A 20,671-nucleotide genomic window follows, 5' to 3' on the forward strand; every position below is an offset into this window, starting at 1 on the left:
GACGTTAGCTGCCTCTGCAGTTGCCGTTGTTGTTGTTGCTGTTGTTGTTTTAGCTGTTGTTGTTGCCGCTGCTCGTTACCGTTCACGTCTCCGTCTTCTCGTAACATTACAGTGATTACGTTTTGTAAGCACTTACGTTTACGATTTTATTGTAAGCTGCTGCTGCTGTTGCTGTTGTTGCTGTTGCTGTTGCTGCTGCTGTTGATGTCAGCAGCGGGGAAACTTGGTTGCAGTCGAACTTTGCAATTGTGCGAATCGCGCTGCACAAACTTGAAAAGTGGAAATGCACAGCGACGGCAACAGACACAGCGAACAGACAACACTAACTACAACTACCAACTAGCAACCTGTATTACGGAGTCATCGCCAAATCAAGCAGCGCACGTAATGAATCAGTCACAGTGATTAACTTTTACAGCAGCCACGAGTTACGGTCCAAAAGTATCCACAAAAGTCACATGTGGCCAATTGGCAGTTGTGCATATGTACATATACATCTGTGTGTGTGTGTGTGTGTCTGTGTGTGTGCAATGCATAGTGGTAATGGAGAAGCTGCCATTTTGCCATTGTCTGTGAACCGCAAGCAGTTCACTTGGATTGTAACAATGGCTAAGCCGCAGTGTTTTTGATCGAATAGATTTGACCCTAATTTTCAAACAACTTCAGCTGAACAAGACTAAAGACATATGGGCGAGCATGACCATTTCGAAAATCTATCCTATTTATAAATTACAATTATAAATTACAAAAAAGCACGCGCTGTATGACTTGTCTTTCGGTAAATAAAATTACTTCTCAGTATGGTATTTAAATTAATTATTATTTGGCCTGTTTTCTGTCTAATTAATATATATATTTTTTTTAAGTTGGTTTGTTTAGTTTTGCAAGTTTAAAACGTAATTCCAAAATTGTCTGCGAGCAGCAAGCAGTTCATTCGGATCCTATCAATGGCCAAGCAGTGTTTCATCTTAAAATAATAGAAATGCAAGAAATGAACACATTGCTCTTTATAGATAATTATTATGCATTATCCAATTGCATTTTATTAATAAAAATATATTTGTTGTTTGTATAATTATGTGTAGATAATTTGTAAATTTTTAATTAACAAATATTGCAGCAAATTTCATCTATTAAGTTATGAATTACATTACGTATACGTATATTAATACAATTAATTGCCGCGGCAATTCACGCTTTCGTTGTGTGTCTGTGTGAGTTTGGCTTACAATTAACAAAGTTTTCAACAATTACACGGTACACATGTACACCAACCAACCAACCAACAAATAAAAAATAGTTTGCACAACACACGATTACAAATATGTGTTATATGTAAGTATATTACGTATACGCACTGAGTATATAAATTCTATCAATGCCTGTGTGTGTTTACATAAGACGACAGCCATCACGTCCCGCCTCTCGGCTACCGCGACGCAGGGACTGCTGGGTGGGCGTGGACTGCGTTGATGAGGGATTGGCCTGGTTGCCATTCGATTTTGATTTAGATTCGAGGCTGGCATGACGAGTCAGACGCTGCTCCGACGTCCTCAGATTGCCATTTGGCAGTTGCTGGGATTTTGGCACAAAATTATTGTTGGAACCATCCAGTGCATCGTTTTCCAGCACTGACGTCGCATCGTCGTTCAACTCATTGTTATCATCGCCGTTATCAAGGTCTGGCGACTCGCCCAGCGACTGTATGTACTGCTCCAGAAGATAAATATGCGGCTGCAAGGTCATCACAAAGCCACGGTACAGTGATCCCTCATTATCGAAGGTGCATTGACTCAGCTGCTTCAGTGCAGCCTCAATTCGTCTACAGGCGCCCACAGATTCGCTACGTATAACCACATTTACAATGCGCGATATGGAAGCCGCATCCTGCAGCAAAATGGACAGCATCAGGGCATAGTCCGTGCAATTGGCCTCGATGAAGAGCTGCAGCAGATAACGCAACTTGATGGCCAATTTATCGTTTAGATACGTGGCCAACACATCGCTGTTGTCATCCTCCGAGGCAGGCAATGAGTACAAGCGTCGATAACGGAAATTATCGAATGATAACTGTGAATTGGAACGGTTCTTCAGCATTGGCAGCGAACTGAGTTGCAGCTCCTCCTCCTCCTTGATGCAGGGCTGCAACTGCGGCGACTCCAGCTGCGGGGCAAGACTAAAATATCCCGATTCGGAGGTCTGTGATGAGCTTCCAGCTGCCGCTGTCTGGCGATGCGTTCCACGCAGCTGGGCAAAGTCATCCCGTCCAGCAGCAGGCGGAAATGGACTGGGCAGCTGCAATTCCGCATGAAGCGTTTGGAGTGCTGCAGCAATGTTGTCGAGCTTGGCAGCGCCAGTGGCCTCCTGGGTAAGCCAGTTCACCAGATGGAAGTCCAGATAGGCGCACATATAGCCCAAGTCTAGGAGCTTGTGGTGCTGCAGCAATTGGCGCGCATGACGCTGCAGTATGAGATCAATACAAAAGATTTCACGCTGCTGACGTTCCTTGGTGGATTTGCGACGCACCACAGACGCTGGTGCGGTGCTGCTGCCACCGCTGGGTGCCTCGCTACGCTCCACAGACGCCGCTACGCTCTGCTGCTTGTTATCCTTGGGTAAATTGCTGGTGACTGTGGTGGAATAGCTGCGCTCCCGCGTTGCAATTGGTCCCAGGACCAAATTGAAGACATCTGCATTTTGATTCACCTGCGTTTGAGTTTGTGGTTGAGGTGGCGCAATCTTCACATTCAATACCATGGAACAGCGCGGAGAATCAATCTCATTGGGATCAATGGCTTTAAGAAAGCGTATGAGATCCTTGGCCAACTCCCATTTGCGTTGATTCAATGCAATATCCAGCAGCATATTCGCATGCTGTTTGCTCACTGAGGAAGGCTCCAGATTCTGTATAATTATCAAGTAGCTGGCTGCCGTTTCCAGCTGCTCCGCCTGCAGGCACAACTGGAACAGCTCCTTGGGCTTTCCAGCCATGCTGAACAGATAGGGCCAGAGGGCAATCTCAGTTTTTCGAGCACACTGCACAATCGTCTGCAGATATACAGGGAATTCACGTATAAAATCCAAGATGCTGGGCAACTGTGCATCCGGTATGGGCTGCTTGCTGCTGGCCTCCTCCTCAAGGACCTCGTGGAGCAACAGTTCCAAGGCATGCGGGAAGTATGGTAGGCTGCGACAAGACTGTGCAATCTCCCAGGCCGAGTAGCCCAAGTTTCGCTTGATCAACTGCCGGAGCACCTTATGGAGATACACCTGAGACTTTCGTTCCATCAAGGCGAATGGCAATGCAAAATGTGAATTGCTCTCATTCGTATATAGAGTGCTCTCATTCTCCACGCCCAAAACGATGACGTTATCAAAGAGTATGACAAGTGGATAGAGTTTGAGAGGGAAGCTCAGCATAATCCGCTTAGACATGAAGCTATGCAAACGCTGTGCGCCGCTTTGTTCGGCCCGTTGCTGAAGAATTGGCAACCAGACGCGCATGCCATGAGCGCCAGAGTATAACCAGAGGCAATCCCGCATAGCGCAGTGCTCCAGATTGTGGGAGAGCCAAAAGCATTCCACACAGCTGGCCAAGCAGGTGGCCAGTAGCGTATTGGGCACCTGCTGTGCCGCATCCTCCCTTTGTATCATCAAAATGCGTCCACAGACATTCACCACAATTGTCTCCGCCTCCGCCTGATGTTGCTGCTGCTGTGGCTTCAGCTCGTTCCTGAGATTGGTCACAGTTAGACTCACAATGCAAGCGGGATGGATGCATATGCTCTTTACATCCAACTCATAGGCGCACTCGATATTTATGATGTACGCCGACTGGCGATGCATGTGGAACAAACTGACGATTCCATCCGCTGTGAGGACAATCAGTTGATCTCTGAATACATTCAAACTGATGACAGGTGCGCGCACCTGAAGCTTATGTCCAAACTGGTTATCCAGCTTGCATTCGGCGGGATAACAACGCAGCTCATCCGTCCGATCCAGCAGCGAGTAGCAGCCCATCACAATGAAGCCCTGCCACCAGAGTAGACCGCCGGAGACGACAAAGTCCTTTTCCTGTGACTCATTTCCGAAGAGCTTCCACTTCTTGGTTAGCATTGCATAGTGCGCCAGACCAGTGCGTCCAGCCACGGCCACATGTAATCCTGCTGCATCTATTGCTGCATAGCGAATGGGCCAATTGGTTGCCGCATAATTGAGGGGCAGTTGGAGGAGCGTCCAATATTTGCTTTCGGTCAAGATGCTGCCCATGTTGGGGGTTTGTTTCAGCTCGAGGCAGTCGTCATTATTGGTTACAGCGCTGCTGGGAAACGTGCACTTGGTATTGCCATAGGTCTGCTCCAGATTATCGCCCTGATTAATGTACAAGCAATCGTCGCCCTGCAGTAGAATGTGGGAGTGTGCACTCATGCAGGGATTCATGCTCAAAGCACTCTTCACAAACTGCAGTTGGAGCACATTGTTCTCCCCCTCGCGGGTCGTCATAAACAGTTGATAGCCCTCAGTGGACCATTCCAAGCGGCGCAGCTGTAAAGGATTCTGTTTTAGCAAGTCAACATGCAGTCCAAAGTCCCAGCTCAATGTAGACATTAGCAGAGCTCCAAAGGTGCTCCACAGAGACAGTCCGCCGTTTGTCCAGCTCACAGCAAGCACACAACCATCGGGACTCCATTTCAACTCATTGACAGCTCCCAGACTGCCAGGCAAAACATTCTCGGTTAACATAAGCCTGTGTGAGTATTCCAATCCGGCGGAGGCATCATCTATAGCGTAGACAGCCACTGCAGAGCTCTGTTGTCCATAGGCCAGCAGTCTAAACTTGTGATTCACGCTGCAAACACTCGCATCCGAGACATCCGGAACCCAGCAGCCGTGCATGTGCGCGGTCTCGAATCGCAGATGATCCGCGATCAGAAAAGCCGCTCTCTGATCACTGAAAACAGCCGCACAGCCGCCAATGAAGGGTGAATATTCCAGAGATGCCACAAAGGCAGCATTGCCGATAGCTGGCAAATAGTTAGCGGGTTGTTGCTGCTGTTGTTGTACGTAGAATGGAATGTCGCGGAGTTTGATCACTGCTAACGGCTGCAGTTCCTCTGCCCCCAATTCCAGCTGTGACCACTGCACACGGAGCAGCTCACATGTTTCCGTCGCCAAAAGCAACTCACTTAAACTGATGCAACACACTGTGGAGATGACGGCGTCCAAGGTAACGCAACACACTTCGCGCAAGCTCAAACGTGGAATATTCTCCTTGATGAAGAGCTCCGCTGAATCCCGTTTGAGGCTCATTGCAGGCGGATCCACCTGCATCAAAATGCCACTGCCATTGGCATCAAAATCCAGTTGATACAGCAGCAATGAGCCGGTGTCCGTTAACACTGCCAGCTGCCTGGAGTCGGGTTTCCATATAATCAAATGATTGCCACCGTATTGCTGCAGAGATTCGACACTGCGACGATAGTACGCAATGGGCAGCAAGGGATTCGCATACCAAATGCCTACAAAATCCGATCCAACGGCGGCAACGAGTATTTTGACAGCATCACAACAAATGTGACGAATGTGCGCCGATTCACCCGGCAGCGCAAGGCTGACGCGCTTTGGCCAGCCCAAAGGGAAGTACATCCTCTCTCTCCAGTGAGCAAATTGCTGCGGACATGCAAAATGGATGTTAACGACAATTAATCACACATTAAACACAGTCATAGCATGTGTTAAGCACTTACACTTGAGTTAACTAAAAAATATACGACGAAATTTACATGTCTATTGACTAATTAGCACTTTAACAAAACAATTGTATTAAGTAGATAAAAAAAATCACTACGATTTACGCGTATACAAATATTAGTGCTGCATAATGTCACAAAATCACTGTCAAACAGCTGATGTATGCATCTGACGTTTCACAGCACTTAAAATGTAAGTCAGTTGGCAACATTACAAAATAGTCGCTGGCGCCATGTCGCTGAATCTAGCGATAAATTTAAAGTAAGGTACTGTAAATTTAAAAATACCATAACTTTGCAATAAATAAAAAAATTTAAGAAAATTTAAAATTCAAAATGGCATGAAATAAAGGTTAACATATTAATTAAGATTTGAAGCTTTTCATTTAAAGGGGAGAGAAGTTAAAAATTTTATTCTGAGAAATATATTATAAAATACAGAAAAATCCAACGAAAACTCTGCAAAAATTTTTAAAATGCTAGCTTCAAAATTAAAAAATTGTCAGAAAAAAAAGGTGGAAATAATTAAGATACCAATTTAGACATTTGACCCAAATTTGTAGATATTGCCAGATCAGACAATTTAACAGGGTGTCATCATTTGGGCCAGGTGGCAACGTTTGGTTTCACTCTAGCCGGTTGTCAGAGTGAAAAACGAAATAAATAAATTAGTTTTAAGATATTTATTAACAAACCAGTGAGATGACTGCATTTGAAGGTGAGCTTTATAATATTTGCAGTGACAGGCAATGATTTTCAGTAATAAAGAAAAATTAATTTGCAGAGTTTGGTGTTCTGCCCGAGTTGGGCAAAGCGACAGACGAGTTGGACTGGACGTAAGTTAATTATGGTTATATTTTTCAATTGATTCTGTATGATTAACATATAATTTTGCTTGCAGCTTGCCTACGGATGTGCAGGCGGAGGCCATACCATTAATACTGGGTGGTGGGGATGTACTAATGGCAGCCGAAACGGGTTCCGGCAAAACGGGTGCATTTTGTTTGCCCATTCTTCAGATTGTCTGGGAAACGCTGCGTGATTTGAAGGAGGGAAAGACTGGTAAAGGCAGGACTGGAGCTGGCGGTGCTGCTGCTCCATGGACCATGTCCTTTTTTGATCGTACCAATGCACTAGCTGTGACTCCGGATGGCCTGCGATGCCAATCGCGTGAGTTCAAGGAATGGCACGGATGTCGTGCCACAACTGGCGTCTATGGCAAGGTCAAGTTCTATTACGAGGCAACGGTTACCGATGAGGGTCTGTGCCGCATAGGCTGGTCCACCCAAATGGCCAATTTGGATTTAGGCACCTGTCGTTATGGCTTCGGCTTTGGCGGCACAGGCAAGAAATCAAACAATCGGCAGTTTGACGATTACGGCGAGGCCTTTGGCAAGGCAGATGTCGTCGGCTGCTTGCTGGACTTGCAGCGCCTGGAAGTGAGCTTCACGAAGAATGGCGTGTCATTGGGTGTAGCTTTCAAAATTCCCGAAAATCTACGCAATGATACATTTTATCCAGCTGTTGTGCTGAAGAATGCCGAAATGTTGTTTAACTTTGGAAAAACTGAGTTTAAGTATGCACCAGGACAGGGCTATGTGGCTGCTTGTCAGGCGGATGCGGAACACAGCAAAGCCAATCCTCTGGCCAGTCCCGCAGCTAACGCAGCTGCCTCTAAGCCTGCACCTAATGCTCCTCAAGCCATCATTATTGAGCCTAGTCGCGAACTGGCGGAGCAAACCTACAATCAAATAGAGAAATTCAAGCTGCATCTAAGCAATCCCGAAGTGCGATCCCTGCTACTGATTGGAGGCGTTCGTCTCGAGGAGCAAAAGGCGCAGCTGCAGCAGGGTATACATATTGTCGTGGGCACACCGGGTCGCTTGGAGGAGCTGATTAACAGCGGTTTTGTGCAGCTGACGCACTGTCGCTTCTTTGTGCTGGACGAAGCGGATGCACTTTTAAAGCAAGGCTACACGGATCTCATTGACAGACTGCACAAGCAAATACCCAAGATAACCAGTGATGGTTGTCGTCTGCAGATGATTGTCTGCTCTGCGACATTGCATGCCTTTGAGGTGAAAAAGATGGCCGAACGCTTGATGCACTTTCCCACCTGGGTGGATCTCAAGGGCGAAGATGCTGTGCCGGAGACAGTGCATCACGTGGTATGCATGGTGGATCCACAGACTGACAGCAGTTGGCAGAATCTGCGTCAACCTGTGCCCACCGATGGCGTTCACGATCAGGACAATGTTCATCCTACAGTTCAATCTCCTGAGACGCTATCCCAGGCTGTGAAGTTGCTGAAGGGGGAGTACTGCATCAAGGCCATAGATCAGCATAAAATGGATCGTGCCATTATCTTTTGTCGCACCAAACAGGACTGCGATAACCTGGAGACGCATCTGCGCCATCAAGGGGGACAACGCTATTCCTGCGTCTGTTTGCACGGAGATCGAAAGCCGCAGGAGCGCAAACAAAATCTGGAAATGTTTAAGCGGCAGCAGGTTAAATTTCTAATCTGCACTGATGTGGCTGCACGTGGTTTGGACATTACAGGATTACCATTCAGTTAGTAACAGTTTAATATGTAAACTTAAACAAAATCTTAATAATCCCCCTGTTGCAGTGATCAATATAACGCTACCAGACGATAAATCCAACTATGTACATCGCATTGGACGCGTGGGTCGCGCTGAGCGGATGGGACTCGCCATCAGTCTAGTGTCCTCGGTGCCGGAGAAGGTTTGGTACCACGGTGAGTGGTGCAAGACTCGTGGACGCAATTGCAGAAACACCAATTTGACTGATGTACGCGGCTGTTGCATTTGGTACAATGAACCGAATCTGTTGGCCGAGGTGGAGGATCATCTGAATATAACCATACAACAGGTGGATAAGTCTATGGATGTGCCGGTCAATGATTTCGATGGCAAAGTTGTCTATGGCCAGAAGAATCTTAATATGGGCACTGGCTACGAGGATCATGTGGAGCAACTGGGCCCAACCGTACGCAAATTGACCGACTTGGAATTGCAATCACAATCTTTATTTTTGAAACGCTTAAAAGTCTAGAGTGGTTCGATTTTGAGTTGCTACACGATCCGAAATACTTTCATGGTTACGAATACACATAAAATACATAAATAAACTAACATTACAAATATTGTGTTTAATGAGTACAGCCTCAGGTTGAAGTTGTTTATCGGGGAATCCCCTCCACTTAGTCGTCGTCCTCCTCCTCCTCTTCTTCGTCTTCTTCAATGAATTCAGTGCGCATTTGCTGAAGTTGCCGCAACTGTTGGCAGAGTTGATTACCAAACGACTCAACATACCGTGGACTGATCTTGTCCAGCAGTGCATATGGCGTCTCAAATATCTCCTCTTCCTCCGGCTCCCCCTCATCATCGTTATCCAGCAGTGCAGCTTTCAGTACCTTGTCCTCATCGATAGTGTCATATTGTGAAGAGACTATTTTGAATCCTCGGCTAGTCACTTGGACACAGCAAGTGGCACTCTCAATGGTGCGGATATTGAGATAGATCTGCGTGGCACTGCTGTCCAATTTGGAAGATATGGCTATTTCGGCCACGTGAGCCTTGACATCATCTATGATGGCATTCGCCTCGTCTATACAGTTGAACTCTTTCTCGTCACTCTCCTCCATGCTGCCAACGATCTAGCTCCGTTTTAATTAAGCTCTTTAAATTTTTCTTCGATTTTACAAGCGCAACATGTTTTATGCTTTAAAACAGCTGTGAAGAGAGCAAAACTATCGACTAAGAATACCGATAAGAAATAACGATGATTTTCTGTCTTGTATTGCCACCTGGCAACGAAAAAACAACAAAGCTGCCACCCATTCACAAACATACATTTAAACTTGATTAAATTAATCCATCGATTTAGGTTGAAATTATTTATGGTTTACATTTTCTGGCACATAATAATGTCAGCTATACCAATGTTTGACTTTATTTAAGCATTCAAAGTTCGACCTTTGAATAAAAATATGCAAAAATACGAGTTTTCTACTCGTGCATGCGCATTGTGATACAGAAACTTTTGTATATTTACCAAGTAAATGGCATAGCAGTATTTTAGGCGAATGGCGAGAAAGCGTATAAACATACATACTTACGTATATGTATACATTTAGTACGATTTGAATTATTGTGCTCGTTATTTCGTAAAAATGATTTTGCAACAAACGGATGTTTAAAATGGATACAAATTTAAGGAAAATAACCAAAAGCAAAGATAGGTAGAGTGGCAAACATAATTATTCATCCAAATGTACAATTCTAAGCTGTGGAAAAAATTCGAGAAAAGTGTTCATATGTGAAAAATCGATGAAAACGAATTCTTATACATTAGCCAAACAGTTTTCATTTACTTTTTACACCTGTATGTCAATAGTTAGCAAAAAAAATGTATAAGCATATATGTACACATATATAATCGGACTAAGTATAAAAAGAATACTTTTTTTAAATAAATATTAAGTAGGACCGCACTAGTCAAGAGTGATTAAGTTGGAGGATACCTGGCGCTCAGCTCACACCGACACATACATATGTACATACATACAGTTGGTCAAGCAATTGTTTTGATAAAATAAAATATTTGTACATTTAATTTTGGATAAAATAACTTTTTCTTTGGGTTTTTCATGTTTTATTAGAGTCGCTTTTAAATTTTAGAACAAGTTTAAATGAAAAATGATTTTAAATTTGAATGAAAAATAATTAATAACAAATACAAATATATGGGCATGTGAGTTTTAAGAAAAATGTGCAGAAGGAGGCATGGCGTGCCACTTGAAACTCAAAATTTAAGAGTTTTCAATGTAAAAGGACTTTATCGATTAAACTAAGAGACCCTGTACTCATTCTAAAAAAAAAAACAATATTAAATTTGTAGTTTTAGAAATAGTGAAGCCCAAAGGATTAATTTAATTTCTCTTCCTTAATTTTTTATAATATTAAAAAAAAAAACAAATAAATTAATAAAGAAGTTTTTTTAATAAAAGATGATATATATTGTCAAAATAATTACTTGACTAACTGTATATGTATATGTGTTTTTTGGAATCTGCCATGCCTTCTTTTGTGAGGAATATACCCATCTTAAGAAAACAATTTGAGTTTCCGTTGTTATATCTATTTCAGATGAAATATTCAAGATCGAGACGCTCAAAAGACGAGTTTTTTAAATGAACCCTGTTGGAGGTGAAACGCCCATTGGTCTCGCAAATCCGCGAAGAAATCTAAATAACAATAGCGGCAGCAATATTGAATGCGATTCGCTTAACGTGAATGCTGGAAGTGCTTGCAGCGGGCGAAGGAAGTCGCTGAATTATCAGCCGCAGTTGTCGCTCAAGCCGAATGGAGGAGATGGAGGAGAATCAAGTACCATGCAGCTATCGTCAACAGGTCGCTTTAGTCCGCATCCAAATGAAATATTTCTGCCACAATCAGCCAGACTAACAATACCACCCTTGGAGAAGTTCGACGATGCGTTAGTAAACGGTTGTCTACCGCCACCATCTCCAGCTCCCAATAGCGATTGTTTGTCATCTAACATAACTCATGCACACACCCACGTACATTCACATGGTCATACCCAATCTCAATCTCAGAGCAAGACAAACCAAATGCAACAATTAAACTTGAATCACTTCCAGCATCAAGCTCATGCTCACACCCATGCTCATGTCTATCCGCTGTCATCCTCAAACTCAGCATCCTCGATTTGCACCAGTAATTCGGGGAGCGCAAAGTCCCAGCCATGCATTATGGCTCTGACCAGTGCGGAGAATATCAATGGTTCTACTTTGCATAAGCACAACAAATACAATCAGCAGCATCAACGAGTCATGTCACCCAATTCCAAGTACCGCCTGGAGCGTTACAGGGAGCCAATGTCAGGTCAGAAGGCAAAAATGATGGACACCATGAATCAGTCATCTCCGGCACCGTCGAGTGCCTCTTCAGGTCGTTACTTCCTGCCACCTGCCAAGGTGCAGTGCGATGCCTACAGCGGATACTTGGGTTCAACGGTTCACACACCTGTTAAGCGGTACGTGCCCACGCCACCTCTGGCTAGTGAGCTCTACACGGACTTATCTCTATCGACATCGATGACGTCGGCAGCATCGACAAGTTGCGTGGCAACTTCTTCTCTTCCCGTCTCATCGCAGTACGTGAATATGCCATTGCCATATAACTATCGGGTCAAGTGCTGTCATCTGCCCAATGAGGAGACTGGCCATTCCAAGAGTGCTCAAACATATAATGTTAGTAATAATGGATCCTCCTCATCATCGTCATCCAGCTGCCCCTGCCCCTCACCATCGCCAGCATCATCTGGAATATCTGTATCTTTTCCAGCACCTGCCTCTGGCATCTGTTCCCCGATTATATCGACAGGAGCAGTAACAACGAAGAGCGTCGGATCCTGTAGCAAGATTCGATCCACTGCCAACAATACCGATGAAGCCGAATCCATTATAGTATTACAGCCAGCAATCAGTCAAGGTCAAGGTCAGGTTCAGGGTCAAGATAGTACCGGCACCTGTTTACACTGCAATACAACTCGCCGGACAACTGGAGTACATCAGACAACCCAAACAACAGGACCAATTAGTCCCGTGCCAGTTTCCATGCCACATGTACCCATGAAAGTGACAGCCGCCAATGACTTGACGAAACTAAAGTATCATGAACAGGAGATGATGATGGCAACCCATTCAAATTCAATCTCTCTCTCGCCGGTAACAATTGCCGAATCGACACAGCAGCAACAGCAGCAACAGCAACAGCAGCAACAACATCAGCAACAACAGCAACAACAGCAAGCGAAACTTCTTGCTGACAATGGAAACCAAATGACATTCCAGAGACAAGCGAATCAACATCAAATGTATGCAGCTCCTCAGCTTCTGTCCAGCTCGCCGAGATTGCAGCAGAATCAAATGCAGAATTTACAGCAGCAACAGCAACAACAACAGCAGCAGCAGCAGCAATCGTTGCAAGTTCTACCACAGCAACAACAGCAACAGCAGCAGCAGCAACAACAACAGCAGCAGACTTATCGCTATTCATGCAAGAAGCGGATTAGTATTTATGTGAGACGGGAGATTGCCCGATTCTTTGGCGTGGAGACAAGCTCCGAAGCTGCAGACTATGCCATTTGGTATGGACGGCATCGACGTCTGGCCATTCGAAGATTTGGCCCATTGAACTCCATCTCGGAGTTGGAATACAATGTACCCATGCCAAATGATAGCCGTGATATTGGTGGCGCCAACAATGGTGTTGGTGTTGGTCCGCAGCGAGCCCTTAGTGAGCCAAATAGCTGTGCACCAGACCGTCCCGATATTTTACCAGCTCAGGATACCCAAAATATTGATATGTCACTGCACGGAGCTTGTAGATGGCGCAAATTGAATGCCAACAACGATTTCAATGCGGCTGAGTTTGTGGAGCGCAAGGCATCAGTGGCCCACATGTTGATGACGAGTATCAGTTATTTGATAAACATATTTAACAAGCGTCTAACGAGCCATGGCAGCGGAAACGGAAACGGCAACTGCATCAATCGACGCCATCGGCAATGGTCACGTAGCTTTGCTCCCATCCACGTTCATGGCAGAGCAGATTTGGACCATGGCGAACGGCATCAAATGGATATGGATTCCGAGTGTATTGCGGATACTTTAGCGGCGCTTATCGAGGATGAAGTCTTTTTTGATAATCCCTGCGAAGTGTCCTTAGCAGCGTCCACAAATGATGAAGGAGCCGATTTGAGCCGACAAACAAATAAGCAAACCGCTAATCAAACTGCGAATATGGGATTAGGACTGGGAGTCGGAGTCGGAGTGGACACCGGAGTTGGAGTCTATATGGCTGAGCGACATCACAATGGTTGGCGCACGTCGGCACTGAATAGTAGTGGAAATGGCAGCAGTGATCTTAATTTAATTGGATCCCATGACTCTCATACGCACCAGGCGAACCAAATTAATTTGAGCAATTCCGGACAGAGTCAAGCCGCGCTTCGCACATCCAATTTCACAGTGTCGTCGACTAATCGAGGCACTCGAATAACTGCACAATTGCTAGACGGAGTCTTGGAGAATTCCCGACGTCCTCAAATGCGGCGTATCAAATATTTCTCAGTCAATGATCTCGATGATCGCACGGACCATCGACCTTTCTTCACATACTGGATTAATACCGTACAAATTGTTGTGCTATTCTTGTCCATTGTGTGCTACGGCATCGCACCGATCGGACTGGGATCTGAGCAAAAGACCGGACAAGTATTAGTGACCAGCTTGAGCCTGCAGACAGTACAGCACGTTGAACAGCGCAATCTTTGGATTGGTCCTCGTAATAATGATTTGGTTCACATGGGTGCAAAGTTTGCGGCCTGCATGCGACGGGACGTCAAGATAATGGACGTACTCACGAAAACTAGAAGGCAGGAGCGTGAGACAGCTTGTTGCATAAGAAATGATGATTCCGGTTGCGTTCAGAGTTCACAGGCGGACTGTTCCATACGAGGACTTTACCCAACAGTATGTATTAAGTACTACTTACTGCCAGAACTTTGTCAAAACTCAACCGATTACCTTGCGGAATGTCAATTTTATTATTTCTTGGCCTCTATTTTGATTCTGCATCAAAATTGGAAAGTTCATTTTTTTTCCATCACTGTCCATTTTTTCCATACTTTCGATGACTGTCCATTTTTTCCATACTGCCCCCTTGACGGTTTTTCAAAAACTTCAAACGATCATAACTTTGTCAAAACTCAACCGATTACCTTTCGGAATGTCAATTTTATTATTATTTGGCCTCTATTTTGATTCTGCATCAAAATTGGAAAATTCATTTTTTTTTCCATCACTGTCCATTTTTGTCATACTTTCGATGACTGTCCATTTTTTCCATACTGCCCCCTTGACGCTTCTTTAAAAACTTCAAACGATCATAACTTTGTCAAAACTCAACCAATTACCTTGCGGAATGTCAATTTTATCATTTTTTGGCCTCTATTTTGATTCTGCATCAAAATTGGAAAGTTAAATTTTTTTCATCACTGTCCATTTTTTTCATACTTTCGATGACTGTCCATTTTTTCCATACTGCCCCCTTGACGGTTTTTCAAAAACTTCAAACGATCATAACTTTGTCAAAACTCAACCGATTACCTTTCGGAATGTCAATTTTATTATTATCTGGCCTCTATTTTGATTCTGCATCAAAATTGGAAAATTCATTTTTTTTTCCATCACTGTCCATTTCTTTCATACTTTCGATGACTGTCCATTTTTTCCATACTGCCCCCTTGACGCTTCTTTAAAAACTTCAAACGATCATAACTTTGTCAAAACTCAACCGATTACCTTGCGGAATGTCAATTTTATCATTTTTTGGCCTCTATTTTGCTTCTGCATCAAAATTGGAAAATTCAATTTTTTTTTCCTCACTGTCTATTTTTTTCATACTTTCGATGAATGAATTTTTTCCATACTGCCCCATGGACGCTTTTTCAAAAACTTCAAACGATCATAGCTTTGTCAAAACTCAACCGATTACCTTGCGGAATGTCAATTTTATTATTTTTTGGCCTCTATTTTGCTTCTGCATCAAAATTGGAAAATTCAATTTTTTTTCCATCAGTGTCCATTTTTTTCATATTTTCGATGAATGAATTTTTTCCATACTGCCCCATGGACGCTTTTTCAAAAACTTCAAACGATCATACTTTTGTCAAAACTCAACCGATTACCTTGCGGAATGTCAATTTTATTATTATTTGGCCTCTATTTTGATTCTGCATCAAAATTGGAAAATTCAATTTTTTTTCCATCACTGTCCATTTTTTTCATACTGTCCCATTGACACTTTTTCAAAAAAAAAAAAAAGAATTTGGGAAAGCTTGATATTAGAAAACCCAATCTGACCAGTTAATTTAAGAGTTAGTTTCTCAGGACTGCATTATTATATAAAGATAAAAACATATTTGTTATAACTAGAAATCCATATCAACTTGGAAGAAGTGGTCACCTGGAGAGTCCGGCCCTGGAGGGCGTATATCCGGATCTGTGTGCGGTTTGGATCCCAAATTTTGCGATGCACCTGCATCTATTGCTCCCTACGAATGGCCTGATGACATTACCAAATGGCCTATTTGTCGGAAAACCAATTCATTTTCACAACGCTATCGATATAAAGATCATACGGCAGAGCATATGGTCTGTGAAATAATTGGACATCCATGCTGCACCGGTCTTTATGGTGAATGTCGAATTACGACTCGAGAATATTGTGATTTCGTCAATGGATATTTTCATGAAGAAGCATCGCTTTGTTCGCAGGTAAATATGCAAACCCAAATCAATCAATTAAAAATCAACCCATCTTTAATCTACAAATTTTCGTTTCCTATTTTTTCAGATCTCCTGCCTAAATAACGTTTGTGGCATGTTCCCGTTCTTCTCAGTGGAAATTCCAGACCAATTTTACAGACTTCTGACGTCTCTCTGCATGCATGCAGGTGTTTTCCACCTGGCAATTACTCTCATTTTCCAGCATTTATTCTTGGCTGATTTAGAGAGATTAATTGGAACATTGCGAACTGCTGTGGTCTACATTATGTCCGGCTTGGTTGGCAATCTCACTAGCGCAGTGTTAGCACCACATCGTCCAGAAGTAAGTATCCTATGCTCCTAAATGCTTCATACTTAAGCCTATTTTTATGGATTACATTTATTTAACAGGTTGGACCTTCTGCCTCGCTTTGTGGCGTAGTATCCGCATTAATTGCGTTGCTTATATTGATGCATTGGAAACACTTACATAAACCATATGTGGCATTGTTCAAGTTATTACTTTTGTGCACGATCCTATTTGGAATTGGCACATTGCCATACCAGCTTAATTTCGCCGGATTGCTTGCCGGAGTTGCATGCGGAGCATTTTTGACGATATCTTTAGTTCCGTTTACCACATTTACCAAATACGGACGTAAAAAGAAGGTAAATTCGAACATTGTTTTTAATTAAAATGGAACTAATCATAATAACTATTTGTAATAATTGCAGATAAATCTAATTTGGACATGCATACTGTTTCATTTGTTTATATACGCGACCTTAATAGCGACTTTTTACATATATCCCAGCGAGTTTAGTTCATTTAATTTTGTGGATGATATATTTGGTAGTAACAGCTATAATAGTCCCACAAATAGCAATATCGGACACCATAATGGCGATGTTGTGAGCAGCACACGGAGATATTCCCAGACACAAAAGCCTCAATATTATTATCATCATCACTCCGAAGACATAATTCGGAATAGTGTTGCTTTCACTGAAGGAAATAGTATCACGGTAAATCTATTTGATATTCAATATTATTCTGAATACTGTACCACATTTTCTTCTTCTTCATAGCACACTTATCCGGAGGCACAACGACAGAAGGCTGCTGAACCTTGGCCGGGGAGATCATATACGCGTTCATTCAGCTACAATATAAATTATAGTGACAGCATTTATAAAACTATGGAAAACACTGTTCCAGATAGGAATTCAGTAAAGATCAAAACCAATTTCAATTCTCCAGGTCCTGGTCGATTAATAGATAAGAATAACGACTCTCTTGACAGAACTGCCAAGGCGCCTCAAATTAATCACAAATATATCGCCCATATGAATGATACACAATTTAAAGGCCTATAAATCTTCCAAGTACTTAAATAGATATCTTTTCATGTAACAATAGCACAATTAATTGAGTGCACAAAAATAAAAAAACACATGTAACTACTTAATTACACATATAGTCTTAAAATATTGCATGTATCGTGATCAGTAATTACAAATAAAATAAATATTGAACCACTCGATTTCTTTGTTTATACGACTCGTATAAGGATTTTTGATTTATTTTTTATCAATGTGTATTTTATTATTCTTAGTGTTATTTTACATCTTGAATTACCAACGTCCACGTCCTCCGCCTCCACCACGTCCTCCTCCGCCTCCACGGCCTCCTCCGCCGCCACCGCGTCCTCTATTAAATCCTCCTCCGCCGCCGCCGCCACCACCTCCTCTATTGAATCCACCGCCTCCACCTCGGCTTGATCCACCTCTAAATCCACCACCACCACCACCGCCACGGCCACCTTTTAAAAAATTATATATTAATATTTTACGTCAGTTGGTTTTCCAATAATTTATAACTTACCAAATCCACCGCCGCGTCCCCGTCCGCCACCAACTCCTCCACTAGGGCCACCTTTCCTCTTGGCACCTTTCGGCTGTGGCGGTTTAGGTAGAAATCTTGAAATTGGCAACAGCTTTCCGGGATCAATGTATAACTGTTGGCTTGCCTTAAAACTATTTGCGTACACATTATCAGATAGTTTAATAGAGACGGAGTAATCCCGAACAGTGCCAAATATCTCGTCAATTTTGCCAATCTGCTCCTTATTTTCGAGGAATATGGGTGCATTGAAGTATGGTACGTCATCTATGTCGACTTTGCAAACCAGATCATTCTGACACGAATAACTGAAGTTGCCCAACGGAATCACACGTTCTGGCGGTCCCTGATCGAAGGCGCCACGACCTCCCCCGCGGCCTCCACCTCCGAACTTGTTGAATCCGCCACCGCCGCGTCCACCACCTCCGCGTCCTCCACCGCCGCCTCCACCTCCGCCACCACCACGGAAACCTGCATATGTCCAATAATTGTAAAAGTGTGCGACAAAGATTATCTTGTAAAGTTACGAACCTCTACCACCACCGCCACCACGTCCTCGACCAAAAGACATTTTTTAGCGTGAAAACTGGAAAACAAAATACGAACACGTGCGTCGCGTGTTGTTTAAAAAAGGTTGAAGTAGTGATGGTACAGTTAATCGATAGCCTTGTATTAATCGATTATTTTCTTTCAACTAGAGCGTTCATGTGCCGGGCATACACTACGTCACAGTTTAGTGTCACACTACAATTAAATGCAATGAATGAAGAATGAATACTTTATATGGCAAGAATCAGTATTTACTTCGAATTAAATGAACAACCTGAACATTTTATTCAAGATATAAAATATGTTCACAGAACACAGCATCTTGATGTGATGCAGTGTGAACGTAGCATAACATGCTTAACTTATCGATGATAGAACAAACATACTCGATGTTTCACTCAACCTCGATGGTATCGAAATTTTTCTGGGTGCCAAGGCTGCCACACTTTTCCAAAACTGGCCAGCACATGGAATCAGGGATTTAGTTCGTATATTCAATTTGGTGAGCTAGTTCGATTGAACTTGTTTACCACCGTTGCAGTGCTGCCAACTTTTTAGAGAAAAAAATGGAGAGCATCCGAAAATTAGCTGAAATTGCAATTAATTAATAATTTGATAAAAATTAAAATTCAATATTAGATAAAATTAAAGAATAAATTTTTATGAAGGTTTGAAGATCGACACCCAAAGGAGATAGAAGTTACAAAATTAATTCTAAAAAAAAACTCAAAAAATCGACAAAACTCTAAAAATAATTCTGCAAAAATTTTAAAAATTTTATCTGCAGTATTAAAAAAAATTCCAAATTAGGTGAATTTTCTTGGGTGAATCCAAATTTTCAATTTGATTAAATTAGGGGAAGTTGCCAGATCAGAAAATTTTGCAGGGTGGCAACCACACCACTGATACCATGGCTCAAACTCAGATTGATGCGGCCGTAAAACTGTTGCTCCAGGAAGCCGAGGAGCTGTGCATTGGCGGACAGATAACAGAACTGAAGCAACTGCCAACTGCTCTGGAATTTGCTCGTGACTGTTATGCGAAAAACGCGCCCGTCGTCATCCGAGGAGCTGTTGCTCATTGGCCGGCTGTGAAGAAGTGGACACCAGAATACCTACAAAGCACACTAAACGATAAAGTTGTAGATGTGGCTGTTACTCCTAACGGCTATGCTGATGGCCTGGCCAAACAGGATGGCCAGGAGTACTTTGTGCTGCCGCTGGAATCAAAGATGCCGCTATCCGAGCTGTTGAAACGCCTCGATGATCCAATGGGAGCTGTTCATTACATACAAAAGCAGAATTCCAATTTCAGCGAGGACTTTCCGGAACTGGCTGGCGACATAGTGTCAAGTGATTTGGATTTTGCCCAGCAATGCTTTAATAAACCACCAGATGCAGTTAACTTCTGGCTCGGAGACGAACGCGCCATTACATCCATGCACAAGGATCCATATGAGAATGTGTATTGTGTTATTTCTGGCTACAAGGATTTCATTCTACTGCCGCCACATCAACTGTCCTGTGTACCCCGTCGCAGTTATCCCACTGGCATTTATAAGCAAAAGCCCTGTGGTCAGTATTACATAGAACCACTTATGGACGATGACGACATGCAGCAGCATACGGAGTGGATTAGCATCGATCCATTGGCACCCGATATGGGCACATATCCACAGTATGCCAAGGCACGTCCTTTACGGGTTCGAGTCCATGCTGGCGATGTTCTCTACCTGCCCAATTATTGGTTCCATCATGTCCAGCAAAGTCACAAATGCATTGCTGTGAATTTCTGGTATGACATGGAATACGACAGTCGCTATTGCTATTATCGCATGCTGGAGCACCTAACTACCTCATCTTGATTGCTATGTAATGAAGATTTCAATATTCTGTGATTTTAAATCAAAGAATTTAAATTGTTAACATATTAAATATACATATATTGAAGAAAATCTTTAAAATTTGTTATTTTTCCTCTGGGTTATCAAAAATTCTCAAAAAGAACTTCCTTTTTTGCATATAATAGATGTGAAACCTAAATGTGATTTTCAAATCCATTTCAAACTGAATTTTCTAAATA

The 20,671-nt window shown here is 43.0% G+C and overlaps 6 protein-coding genes across 6 annotated transcripts; 3 read left to right on the forward strand and 3 right to left on the reverse strand.

Annotated features, from left to right (window-relative positions):
• Positions 1–1,075: 1,075 nt before the first annotated feature.
• Positions 1,076–5,901, reverse strand: LOC117788113 (guanine nucleotide exchange factor subunit Rich). Its single transcript, XM_034626782.1, has 2 exons — positions 5,751–5,901; positions 1,076–5,673 (listed from the first exon to the last, which is right to left on the reverse strand). The coding sequence occupies exon 2, from the start codon at positions 5,647–5,649 to the stop codon at positions 1,393–1,395; it is 4,257 nt and encodes a 1,418-aa protein (XP_034482673.1). The 5' UTR covers positions 5,650–5,673; positions 5,751–5,901; the 3' UTR covers positions 1,076–1,392.
• A 473-nt stretch (positions 5,902–6,374) lies between these two features.
• On the forward strand, positions 6,375–8,913 carry LOC117787493 (ATP-dependent RNA helicase Ddx1). The gene is made up of 4 exons (XM_034626037.1): positions 6,375–6,471; positions 6,538–6,589; positions 6,655–8,327; positions 8,386–8,913. The coding sequence occupies exons 1-4, from the start codon at positions 6,456–6,458 to the stop codon at positions 8,829–8,831; spliced, it is 2,187 nt and encodes a 728-aa protein (XP_034481928.1). The 5' UTR covers positions 6,375–6,455; the 3' UTR covers positions 8,832–8,913.
• On the reverse strand, positions 8,790–9,517 carry LOC117787494 (GSK3-beta interaction protein). The gene has a single exon (XM_034626038.1). It carries the CDS (start codon positions 9,421–9,423, stop codon positions 8,980–8,982), a length of 444 nt encoding a protein of 147 aa, XP_034481929.1. The 5' UTR covers positions 9,424–9,517; the 3' UTR covers positions 8,790–8,979.
• Positions 9,518–10,942: 1,425 nt separating this feature from the next.
• On the forward strand, positions 10,943–17,696 carry LOC117788842 (inactive rhomboid protein 1). Its single transcript, XM_034627731.1, has 6 exons — positions 10,943–14,340; positions 15,805–16,146; positions 16,226–16,480; positions 16,549–16,806; positions 16,873–17,163; positions 17,227–17,696. Exons 1-6 carry the CDS (start codon positions 10,972–10,974, stop codon positions 17,512–17,514), a joined length of 4,803 nt encoding a protein of 1,600 aa, XP_034483622.1. The 5' UTR covers positions 10,943–10,971; the 3' UTR covers positions 17,515–17,696.
• Positions 17,697–17,717: 21 nt separating this feature from the next.
• LOC117788840 (probable H/ACA ribonucleoprotein complex subunit 1) lies at positions 17,718–18,626 on the reverse strand. The gene is made up of 3 exons (XM_034627729.1): positions 18,572–18,626; positions 18,023–18,511; positions 17,718–17,960 (listed from the first exon to the last, which is right to left on the reverse strand). Exons 1-3 carry the CDS (start codon positions 18,609–18,611, stop codon positions 17,773–17,775), a joined length of 717 nt encoding a protein of 238 aa, XP_034483620.1. The 5' UTR covers positions 18,612–18,626; the 3' UTR covers positions 17,718–17,772.
• An 848-nt stretch (positions 18,627–19,474) lies between these two features.
• On the forward strand, positions 19,475–20,543 carry LOC117788838 (bifunctional peptidase and (3S)-lysyl hydroxylase JMJD7). The gene has a single exon (XM_034627727.1). It carries the CDS (start codon positions 19,500–19,502, stop codon positions 20,451–20,453), a length of 954 nt encoding a protein of 317 aa, XP_034483618.1. The 5' UTR covers positions 19,475–19,499; the 3' UTR covers positions 20,454–20,543.
• The last annotated feature ends 128 nt before the right edge of the window (positions 20,544–20,671 follow it).

The sequence above is a fragment of the Drosophila innubila genome (assembly GCF_004354385.1).
Source record: "Drosophila innubila isolate TH190305 chromosome 3L unlocalized genomic scaffold, UK_Dinn_1.0 0_D_3L, whole genome shotgun sequence".
NCBI lineage: Eukaryota > Metazoa > Arthropoda > Insecta > Diptera > Drosophilidae > Drosophila > Drosophila innubila.

Excerpts from the sequence above, each read along its gene's own strand:
- LOC117788842 (XM_034627731.1), top strand. The coding sequence starts at position 10,972 with ATGAACCCTGTTGGAGGTGAAACGCCCATTGGTCTCGCAAATCCGCGA. Across the intron at positions 16,807-16,872 it reads AATACGGACGTAAAAAGAAG|ATAAATCTAATTTGGACATG; the intron begins GTAAATTCGAAC and ends TAATAATTGCAG. Across the intron at positions 17,164-17,226 it reads CTGAAGGAAATAGTATCACG|CACACTTATCCGGAGGCACA; the intron begins GTAAATCTATTT and ends TCTTCTTCATAG.
- LOC117787494 (XM_034626038.1), bottom strand. The coding sequence starts at position 9,423 with ATGGAGGAGAGTGACGAGAAAGAGTTCAACTGTATAGACGAGGCGAAT.
- LOC117788840 (XM_034627729.1), bottom strand. The coding sequence starts at position 18,611 with ATGTCTTTTGGTCGAGGACGTGGTGGCGGTGGTGGTAGAG. Across the intron at positions 18,512-18,571 it reads TGGTGGCGGTGGTGGTAGAG|GTTTCCGTGGTGGTGGCGGA; the intron begins GTTCGTAACTTT and ends GGACATATGCAG. Across the intron at positions 17,961-18,022 it reads GGGACGCGGCGGTGGATTTG|GTGGCCGTGGCGGTGGTGGT; the intron begins GTAAGTTATAAA and ends ATTTTTTAAAAG.
- LOC117788113 (XM_034626782.1), bottom strand. The coding sequence starts at position 5,649 with ATGTACTTCCCTTTGGGCTGGCCAAAGCGCGTCAGCCTTGCGCTGCCG.
- LOC117788838 (XM_034627727.1), top strand. The coding sequence starts at position 19,500 with ATGGCTCAAACTCAGATTGATGCGGCCGTAAAACTGTTGCTCCAGGAA.
- LOC117787493 (XM_034626037.1), top strand. Across the intron at positions 6,590-6,654 it reads ACAGACGAGTTGGACTGGAC|CTTGCCTACGGATGTGCAGG; the intron begins GTAAGTTAATTA and ends TTTTGCTTGCAG. Across the intron at positions 8,328-8,385 it reads CATTACAGGATTACCATTCA|TGATCAATATAACGCTACCA; the intron begins GTTAGTAACAGT and ends CCCCTGTTGCAG.